Below are 11,388 nucleotides of genomic sequence, written 5' to 3'. Positions count from 1 at the left end.
TTCAATACTCTTTTCACTTTTATTCCTTCTCAACTTGTTACACAGGTAGTTACTGTTACTTCTATAATACAAAAGAAGATAACTGTCTCTTATTTAGTGGAATGCATTTCCTTCTCCCCAGATTATGCATAAATACTTAGGAATAATATTAAGAATACTTTAGTTTTAAGACTTCATTAGTTTTTACAAAATATTTAGAAATAATCCTCTCCTTCTTTAAAAGAGATACAAAAGACCTTTGTAAAAGAGTGAAACAAGTTGGTTTTATTTTATGAGTGTTATTCCATAATAGTTAATTCTGTCTTGTGCACAAACGAAAAATGGGAAAAATACACTTGTGAGTTATTTTCATCAGACAGATTTAGAGTTACATTTGACATAGCTTTTCACTTTAGGTCACAATATGGTTGTACATACAGATTTGGTTCTCATGTGTAAAGATAACACTGAGTACTATGCTAAAAAGACAACCACGTACAAATACTAAAAGAAAATCCCTGACTCTGTACATTTTGATAATGGTTACTGTGGAAAGTATGGCCGGATTTTCATGCTCATCTTCTTCATTGAATACCACGACCCTTTCCAGTTCATCCATACGATACCATCATCTGTCCCATGTTTTGCCATGTCCCAGCTGTAGGTCCCTCCCCAGTAGTATCTGCCATTGGGGTTGGCTGAGTGGCAGCGGTTGTACCACCATCCACCACCATCTTGTTTGGAGCACTGTTTTCTTGGATCTAAAGTTAACCTGATGACGGGGGGAAAAAAAAAGGCATTGAGAGTGACATCTGTAATACACGCTAACAGATCAACAGAGTACATATACCTGCCCATGTACTGAAATTTTCAAACCATAATAAACAATTTAAGTTCTCTCTGAACTTTCTACAAAGGATTGACCATCACAAGCATGTGCTACACGGTGCACTCAGAAAGTAAAGCAGCTAAGAAAAACAAATCAAACTTTAATTCCACCTCTTGGGGAATGTCATTTTAGTTTACTGATTGATAATTACTGTTATTTGGAGTTCATAATAATAATTACAATATCAATGAAATTTAAAGATAGAAAGCAATGAGAAATGTATGTCTTCCCCAACCTAAACAATTCCTTTATTCATGAATATGTAATCAGGTATTAAGCACAGGTTAGAGATACAGTGCTCTGTTATGTACTTTACAACTGAACTCCTGTCTTCTGAGTAGGCAGAACATTGCTTTTTAAATAGACATGCTACCTGCCTTTTCCTTCAGGACCTGTTCTATTTTACTGGAGTGAGTACCAATACTCCTAGTTAGTGTCCTCAGCACTGCTGCTGTCAGTCCCTGAATATGAATATATTGCATCCAGATTTGCTGCTTTGTCTGTGGTAAGTCATTAATGGAATCAATAAAATTCAGCATGCTTGCTTCTTACTTGGTTGTGGACTGTCACTAACCTAATATATAGTTTTACCTGTCCTTGGCTATGCCAAAAGAACTGCATAGGCATTTAGCTGGTAACTTGCAGGGACATAACATATTTTGACATACTACAAAATGCTGTGAAAACTAATGGCAAATTAGAGAAATATTCTATATTCAGCTCTATTTTTATTTTAAATGTCTAGTGCAAGTACATACCATCCATCATTGTCTCTGTCATAAGTACTGAAGTACATGCCATTGTGAATTGTCATTGTTCTGTTTTCTCCATGCAATTGGGAAGCTCCTTCCATCAGCGCATTGCCTGCAGTGCCTTTGTAGTTACTAACTGAAAGCTGATACTTGTTTCCTTCATTCTGTATGGTGAAACCTCCATAATGAGCTGATACTTTATCACCATTCCAGTCCTCCATTTCAATTAGAACTTCAGTGGGCCCTATTTTGGTAAGCTGGCTGATCTTGTCATTTCCAAGCCAATATTCACCTGAGAAGGAGCAAGTGAGAGGTCTGTGAAACAGACTTTGCAATATACTTCAAGGAAACTTTATTATTTGCCTATAGGTCTGCTGGAGTGGATTAGTTAATTTTAAAAAAATCTAAGAGCTTCAAAAAATAGGAGAAAATGGTTTCATTAAGAGCTGCTTTTCGCATTTTATGCTTGGTGTTTTACCTGGTGTATCACAGTAGTTCTTCCCTCCACTCTTTGCAACATTTCCAAATCCTTTTTTATATTGATCCCATACTCTCCCGAAATTAACACTGCCATCCTGGCGGTTCTGAATCAAAGTCCAGCCTGCAGGAGCAAGAGTATTTAAATTCAATTACCAGTACAAAAGGAGCATCAAACATTAAGATACAGCCTTTTTAACTTTGCCTCAGGACCAGAGGAGCATATGGCTTCCTTGCAGCAGGTCCTTTCACTGCTTTTGATCTCAGCTTTCCTCCTTTTGCTCACACTTAAGTAGAACCTTGCTTCATAAGGAAAGGTGGAAAAAGCAGAACTTGAAGGACAGCCCTGGTCTTTTGTCAAGTGCATTGGAGCAGGGTAAGAAATGAGCCAGGCTGTCCTTGTCGGCCCACCTATGCACCATCCATGATGGTCATGGTAAGATACATATACAATTTATTTCCAGTTTCACTATAGAAGTATCCTATTCTGCATCAGCAGATGACCTCAGCAAGACTTCCCTGAATGAGTCAATCAGATTTAATTATCAAGTAATTACAAAAGGCATAATTTCATATTTCTTTGTATAAAAATACAAATTACTAATATGATTTTTGGTAGCATCGATATATTAATATTATCACAACATAGCTATTTCACACTAACCTCCATTATCTGTTTCCATGTCACAGTATACTCTGTATGGCTTGACGAAAGGATCTGGCTGGATGAGGTACATTTCGGATGTCTCGCCTCCCTTTCTGATGATATCCTCACATTCTGCAAGAATAAAACAGAGACTGTTACTGAAAGATCTGTGAACTTGAACAGTTTTCTTATCTTTTGGTTTGCGGTTATATGGGAACAGTTTTAAATATCTATAGATAATATTTTACTTTCATTTTGATTTCTGTATTACATCAAGTGAAAGAATCATGGAAGAAAGAATACTGCACTGTGCAGCTTTTCCAAAGAGGAATTTCTGAAATTTCAAACTAAGTGATGCAACACTGTATACCTTTCAATGACTTCTTGAATTAGATAAGCTTTTGAAAGAGGAACCTTTCTTGACTGAAAAAAATCAAGAGTACAACTATGATAGTCACAAATCCACCTTACAAAGGCCCTGAAGCACTCATATCTTTAAAATCCTGCTGGTCACTTACGAAGACTGATATTGAATAAGAGGATCTTTGGCCTGACCAGTATAGTGATCCAGAAAATATTTTTTTTTCATCTAGGATTTCCATCTTTCCTAATACCCTAATCAATTGTACAGGCTTCAGATGCAGCTATCAATTTGCATAGTGACATAAATGGGAGAAAATATGTCATTAGATTTGAATGAGTACCTTTGCCTGTAACCACAGGAATATTACAGGAAACAGCACATGGGGAACGGCAGTAGTCCACCTGGGTTGCAATGGCATTTTCCAGTTTTTGTATCTTTTTATGTAAAGTATCCACAACTGCACGAAGGACCCTGAGGCTGGATGGGATATTATTGTCCAGATTATCCTTTATATAATTATACTGCAATTCCACTTCTGTGTTGTACTGAGAAAGTAAATCATCATTGTCTAGAAAAGCAAAAAGATAAAAAACAGATTAGTTTTCAACATATTTCCCAGTTAGGAAATGATGAAGAGCAGTTTATAAGTACAATTTGAGATGCCACTAGGAAGGAATGCAGGAAGGGCATTTCTTTTGCTTACTTTTCTACAGTGTGCAAAAACTATGCAGATACTCTCAAAGAAGAAGTACATGTGTACTGTTGTTTCATTGCTACCTAATAGATTTATCAGTGGTGCTTTAGTCTGCCAAAGAGCAGTAATTCCCATCTTTCTGGGGAGCCATGGTGCCAATCCAGAGGCTGGTCATAAATGGATTGGATGGACATAGGAAAACAGGTAAGGGGAACACGTTAATGATGTACATTTAGAGGCCTCATATGAATCTTGCCTTAATATGAGATCCGTTCCTTTGCCTATCTCAAAGGATGTTTTTAAGGATTTAAGAGGCCACAATCACAGACTCCTGCTTTGCCAGATATTCCATGGTATTTTTAATTTTTTTAAGCAGTCCCACTAAAAAGTAACTGTACGAATGCCAATAAGACTTCAATATCATTTACACTAGTAGTTCATAGAAATAGCATACCTTTTCTTTGTTTTTGCCTCTTTACCAATTTATCTTCTAGAACGGTCACATATTCGTAGAAAGTTGAGGAGCTCTCTGAAAGTGTGTTCACTTTAACTTTTAGATCATTAATAACTGGTTTCACTGTTTTTTCCTGTTTTAGCAGTGTAGTTCGCAGCTCACATCCAGTTGGACACAGCACTCCCTGAAAAGAAGGAAAAAGGGCTGTGAATAAAGAAGTTCTAGTCCCATCAGTGAACAGCCATACCTTTGAACACAGCAAAGAGTTTGTAATGTAAGAACAGGTATTTTAGCATCTAGATAAGCTTTAACAAACTGCATTTGTTGGCAACTTCCACACTCAAACTTGTGCTCCGTCACTAAGATGCCTCCTAGCATTGTTACAGCTTGCATTTTCCAGCAGGGATCGTGGCAGAGACAGTGTGATAGACTGCTGCAAGGGCTGTGCTGGATGTCAAGCATGCTTGTATGCAGTAAGAGCTGCAGTGGTGACTGAGGGTGGACTAGAACTACATTTTGAAACTAATCTTAAGAAAGACATGGGAGGATGGGGTTTTTTTTGGTCCCTAGAATTCCTTAAGACTGTCTGAAACTGAATCCAGCACTTCTCCAGAGGTTTTTTCTATCCTGAATAGTTACCTGTGCAAAACCAGGCGGAAGGCACAGGCTAACCCACAGACACTTCCTTTCCTGGTTTATGGCTCAACTCTCATCTCCCCATCTTTGCTGTAGGCTGACTCTGCTACTAATCCCATGGACTCTGACATATCATCCTTCATAATGCAGTCCTAGCAAACCCAAGCAAAGCGTAGAAAAGCTGGACTGCTTTAAATGAATGATCGTCCTTTATTTGGCAAGGAAAACTCCCATGCTGGCTGTAACTAGAAGGAAAGGACAGTATGCCACCAGCTGTCTCAACAGCCAGACACCCACCAGCTCCTCCAGCGCATGCTTGCAGCCTCCGGCATCAGAATAGACGATCTGTTCCTTCTTGTCCCCCGACTTCCCCGCCTTCGGGGGCCGGGGCCGGTATCCGGCCCCGCTGATGGGAGGTGCCACAGGTCGGAGCGTGGGCGCCATTTCACGCCTTTTGTCCACTGGTCGGTGGCCTCGGACGTCAATCACGGGGCTCTCATCCTGCACAGCCAAGGGGAGATGAAACTCTCTGAATCTGGGATTGCTATTGCAAAATGGGATGCACAGGGTGGAGGCATCCATTCAGCACTCTTTAGTATTTTAAACAGCAAGGAAAACCAGGAAATGGAATGAAAAAGCCATAATGGAAATATTATACTGACATTATGTAAAAGTCATTGCTATCTCCTCCCTTGTAAGACTAGTCACACTCTCCATACCTAGATATAGATAAACTAAAAACCAAAGTAAAATTATATTTCAAACCAAAGTAAAATTATATTTCAATAGCCAATTTTTACCAAGGAATAAATCTTACATAGTTCAGAGCTACTAAGCACCATGAAACTTGAAATAGTACGCTATAAAAAAAGAAAAAGTAGACATCCTTGGGACTAAGAATTGTATTCAGCAGCACATTTTCAGGGTCCCAGTTTTTTATTGGGCTACAGGAATATTTGTAAAGTCTCAGAAAATCAGGCCACAGTCAAATACATCATCAGGTCTCAGGCCACATACCAGTTGTTAACTGGTGAAATTAGGAAAACCATTTAATAACATCTCTCAGAGTAGGTTTGTAGAGTTCTCTCTGATACATACATTCCCCATATCTACCAGAAACAGCAAAGCCTAAGAGGCTGAATAAGGAAAACAGGCCTGGTCCCTAAGCATTTTTTCAAACAAAACCATTTGAATTAATACTTGTTTGAGCTACTGAATCAAAACCTACAGTCGTTTCCAATCCCCCTCAGACTTAGCTCCAAATAAAAAAAAATTGAAAGGATCCAGCATCAGAGGCTTTGAGTAGTTTCAAAAATAAGCAGCATACAAAACACAAAATTGCTGAAATTTAACACATTAGTGTTAAGAGTAGTCAATGTGTAGACACAAGTACTCAGATTGTCTGAAAGTCTGACCAACTTTTACAGGGATTTTCAAACACTAAAAAAGTGTACCAAAATTCTAAATTGTGTTTCCCCCCAAAATATTTTACTTAAACAAAATATATATATTACACCATTATTTTATATTGATTCTCATTGCTTTTCCTTCTGTTCAGCAATTGTTACCTCTTAATTTCCAATGTTAAGCTGTATGAACTGGTAGCTTGTTTGGTTTTGGGATTTTTTTAATGTCTACTGACTCTGCAGAGAAGTTTTTACTGTCTTTGAGAAAGGAGATGATTAATTACACAATTTACTCCTTTATACCTAATACTAATTGTCTGTAACATCACATGTCAACATTGTTCAATTAGTATCCTTAAATAAATTCAGCTAAATAACTAATCTTACCTAATCTTACTAATCAAACAGTCTTCATTCCCTACAGAAAAAGAAATAGGAAGAAAATATCTCCAAACTCAGAAAATAACTATTGTGGAGTTACATACAAAAAGTTAATTTTTTGAACAATTCAATCAGAAAAAGAATATGCACTGGATTATCTTTTCCCATAACTCACATAAGCTGAGGAAGTCATGCATGCAATTAAATTAAATTAATTATTGATGATTAATTATGAATCAATATCAGTATTACAACCTCTTCGTCATAGTCAACGGAGCCCTGGGACTGAACGGAGGAAACACAGAGCAGGAACAGCAGGAGCAGTTTCATGGTACTGGCTTGCTTGAGTAGCTCAGTGATCTTCTTTTTTCATCAGCTCTATCAGGAAGAGGTCTCCTCTGTTCTTTTATATATATGCAGCAGCACTAATTTCCAGATTCACAGTGATAGGGTCAACCCTTCTGAGCAATCAGAGTTTCTCTGTTAATATTCAACTCTTCACTCTGTGCCTGAATACATCAAGTTGTTGAGCAATTCCTCTGGAAAACTCTTATCTATATGTCCCAGAGACCTCTATTGATGCTGGCATCAAATACATGTTCAGATCCTTAAAAGTACCTCCTGCTTAGATTACACAAGGTTACCATTTTCTCAAAAATCACAAGTGTTTTAAAGCAGCTGGAAAAGTGAATGGCCAAAGAAAAAAAATTATTAGATGTCATGTTGTAATGGCTCCTTTTTTTTTCCCTGCTGAAAATGTGAATGTTTCAGAAATATCATATTAAATGTGAAGACAACTCGCATCATATAGATTTCTGCATTTTTCTAAATAGTTTGATGGCGCCTGATAGGTATGCAAATCTTTGGGTCTTTTAACACAAAAGTGAAAAGAAAGGTATATTATATTCATTACATTAATAATCTTGAATAAAAGCAATGTTTTGATTTATTAAAGATCAGATGAATACTTTAAGCATAAGCCAATATTATTCATTATTCCATTAATATAGCCTTGTGATATTGTAAATAAATTAAAATAATTCAATTTTACATATTAATTTGCTGGTTTCCTTTTTTAATACAAAAAATTACATCTTTCAAATATTATTGAAATGTTTTCAATAATCTTTTAAGAGAATAACAGCATGAAGTTACTTGAAATCATAGTGAAATACTCAAGCATACTTTCTAATGTTTTATAGGAAGTTGCATATCACAGCTCTCATATTAGCAGAGTTTTAACATTTCAGTGTGTTTATATTCTGTGATTTTCTCGGGCATTATAAATTACTGTAATGTACTGAATTAAATTAAATTTGCCCAGTGGGAGCCAGCACACTTTTCTGAAGTCATTCATATCAATGTCTGAACCAATGAAGGGATGTAAACTGTGGTCTGAGCTTCCATTTCGAAGACTAACTTGATGGAGGGGAGGATTTTACAGGAAGCAAAGTTAAGAACAGCTAAAATGTATTGGTTTAGGCCTTTTTCCTGTATCCGTGCTGTTGTCAGAATTCTAGTAAACTATGGAGTTTCACAAAATATGAAAACTGTTTAACCTGACTGGTTTAATTATTAAACAGTTTGGCCCTAAATCAGCCATGGCTCAAGGAGCTGAAACTCCACTGAATTGGATCTCCTGCATGAGGACATCACCAACACTATTAGATTTGGAAGAACACAAACTTCTCCCTACAGACATTAAGAAATCTGTCTAAGGCCAACACTGACATCATTAACAAGTTATTTCCACTTATGGATGCTAGCAAAGGTGTTATCATTGATTTTGGGAATATCCTAACTTTTAATACAGTTTTCCCTCCATGTACCTCTGAGGGAAGTTCAGCCACCCTCATCTTACATATGGAAGGGACATAGTCCTTGAGCCTTTGCCCAGGGCTTATGAGCAGCCTGTGGTACAGTGGAACTAAAACTAGGTCTCACTATTCCTGAGCTAGAAACTCAAATTATCCCAGCTCAGTTCACACAAATCTTAATTAAATATTAATAACATCAAGTAATGTTTGTGCAAAATCTGTTTTTAAACTACCAGCATGCTCTGCAGTAATTTATGGTGTTCTCCTTCAGGCATTAAACTCTCTTTAGCTCCTGATGGAGAGCCCTGGTTGTGTCTGTGCGGAGGCTGTCAGACTGGATGACGAGGGTTGGTGCAGGAGCCACCAAGCCAACTGCAGAGCCCCATCATGGGAAATCCCCAGGCTTATTCTGCCTTCAGATGGGATTTCCCCTTTGAAACTCAGCCTTTGCCCCTCCCAGCTTTAGTACCTTTCATTGGCTTCCCTAGGAGACTTGGGTGGTGGTGTCTCCATGAGGATTCTCCATGAGCAACACGTGTATGTCACACCCCAGCAGGCTGGCAGCTATGTGCCAAATGACCAGATGCCTCAGGGCAGGGATCGTGTGACTGTCCATCTGGTAAGCAAGGGCCTTGTCTGCACTGCAGAGGTTGTGCCTGAAGACTTTTATCAACAAAAACAGTCCAAAATTGGACTGGCATACAGAGGAGGCTATCCTGGCAAACATACACACATACAGGAAAGCATTTTGGCAGCAGAAGTTAAACTCCATTAGCATCTTGGTTATGAGAAGTGATTTTACGCTCATGCTTGCAACCATTACAGTCAGGCTGACACTTTATAAGGATTGAATAAAGCCTTATGAAGAACCAAAACTATAGCTTACATTTCTTCTAAAAATGGTATCAAAGAAGCACTCTCTTCAAAACAGAAACAACCTCTCTTCCTTCATACTCCATCCTCCAACTCACGTGGTTAATGAGAAGGTGTTCCCAGAGCTAATGTGGTGGTGATACCACAGCATGTCTGCTAGAAACTGTAGTAATACTCCATGTACCTGTTGGTGTTCCAGGACATCCCTGTGTACAGTATTTTTTACTAAAAAAGCACTTACTGGCAGAGGCGTGTGTGTGTTTTGAGGAACGACTGTTTGCTCGCTGCCCTGGTGTTTGTAGTGCTGGCCAGTGATGCAACCCTCTTTACACAAACCCCCCGACCCAGGCGAGTCGTGATCACCAGATCATGGCTCTTCAGAGCTGGATGGATCCCCAAAGAGGTCTTAGGGAACAGAACCTTCTTGGCTTACATTGAGCTATAGTGTTTCAATTTTAAAATAGCTGTTGATTTAGAAATGTCCTTTTAAAACAGTTGTGTTGTAATAGTGTCATCCTATGAAAACTTAAATTCACCCCTGCTGAGATGAACATCCTTCTTATTTGCTTTTATTGGTAGCAAATATTACTTCAAAGATTTCTTGTAAATGATAATGAATGCTATCTCCATGTTCTGGGAGCAACATTAATGACTGGGCTATTCACTTTGGCTTTAATATAACACTAAAAGTTCATCCAATTTGCTAGTCACCTTCTATGAAATAGTACTTATAAAAAATACATTGTTAGCTATTTCCAGAATTGCAGCTGTAGCTGACATGCAAGCACACATCAAGAAGTCATATGCAACAAAGAAAATTAATGAGGTGCATATTCTTATTAGTATTACTGACATGATTTATTGATGTTCCAGGACTAAATTTCACCCTAGACTAAACCTTCTAGGAAAAAAAAAAAAAAAAAATTGTCCTCTAACTGGATTCTGAAAACTCTGAAAAGAATAATTGGTCCTCTGAGTTTCTAAAGCATTACAAGGATAATAGGAAACAAATTCAGATTATAAATTTCTGAGGGGAATGTTTATGTGTAAAAAAAACCAGAAAAACTACAGCAACTCCAGGGCCATGTGAATACTTCTATTAATAGTAATAACAAGTGAGGACAAGTTTTCTTGCTAAATATATTTTTTTTTATTTTGCTACCAGAGTGCATATTTCAAATTTTATTTCCCTTTAAAAGGCAGTGGAAATAAATCTGATTTCTTTCAACAGCAAATAGGAAGGAAACAACTCTATAAACAGCCAGAGACTACCCTTTAAACCACTTCCACACATCAAATCCACCAGTCAACTGAGTGATCAAGCAGGCACATGCTACTCTGCGTGCAACTTTAAAAAAGAAAGATAAACCTGTTTGAAATTCCTAGCTCTCCCCAAGTTTCCTTTCAAACGTTGTGTATCTTCAGTCTAACCTCATCAGCCCAAGAGGATGTAAGAGACTTGCCCCATTTTGACACACTGCCCTTTGGAGTTTATACTCTAGGTTGCACTTTAAGCAAGGACAGACAAAGCTCCCTCTCTGCGAGATGCTGTGCTGGTGTTTATAGCAAGCTCTGAAATCCAACGGGGATTGCCAGCCACACCAGAGGGACTACCAAAATAGGCTGACTTGTTAAACCTGAAACCTGGCTGCCTTGGCTTGAAGCGGAGCTGGCAGTAGTTCCCCACCGCTACTGACACAATGTAATTGGCGTCTCTTCCCCACCTCTACCTAGAACGGGAGCTGGGGCTCAAAGCCACTTCAAGTTTCCATCACTGCACCCTAAATTACTAAATACAAACCAGCAGCACAGCTACCAGAAGTGACCCACCAACTGCAGAAAAGATACAATATTTATATCAAGCAGGCAAGGTGTGTGCCAGAAATAATCCCAGGCTAACGCAGTCCTGTAGCTAGTACAGGCAGCAGGTTTGAACCAACTACGTTGTACCGAATTACTTCTAGCTCAGATTGTTTTGTAAACTGTTCACAGCTCAGGCATGCAGGCAAGCAGACAGAGT

The 11,388-nt window shown here is 38.3% G+C and overlaps 1 protein-coding gene across 1 annotated transcript; it reads right to left on the bottom strand.

Annotated features, from left to right (window-relative positions):
- Positions 1 to 237: 237 nt before the first annotated feature.
- Positions 238 to 7,069, bottom strand: FGB (fibrinogen beta chain). The gene is made up of 8 exons (XM_053975833.1): positions 6,934 to 7,069; positions 5,189 to 5,392; positions 4,256 to 4,439; positions 3,448 to 3,675; positions 2,762 to 2,875; positions 2,099 to 2,221; positions 1,627 to 1,912; positions 238 to 751 (listed from the first exon to the last, which is right to left on the bottom strand). The coding sequence occupies exons 1-8, from the start codon at positions 7,006 to 7,008 to the stop codon at positions 523 to 525; spliced, it is 1,443 nt and encodes a 480-aa protein (XP_053831808.1). The 5' UTR covers positions 7,009 to 7,069; the 3' UTR covers positions 238 to 522.
- Positions 7,070 to 11,388: the final 4,319 nt, after the last annotated feature.

The sequence above is a fragment of the Vidua macroura genome, chromosome 4, assembly GCF_024509145.1.
Source record: "Vidua macroura isolate BioBank_ID:100142 chromosome 4, ASM2450914v1, whole genome shotgun sequence".
Classification (NCBI taxonomy): domain Eukaryota; kingdom Metazoa; phylum Chordata; class Aves; order Passeriformes; family Viduidae; genus Vidua; species Vidua macroura.
Note: the sequence above shows the minus strand (reverse complement) of the source record. Positions and strands in the feature narration are given on the sequence as shown.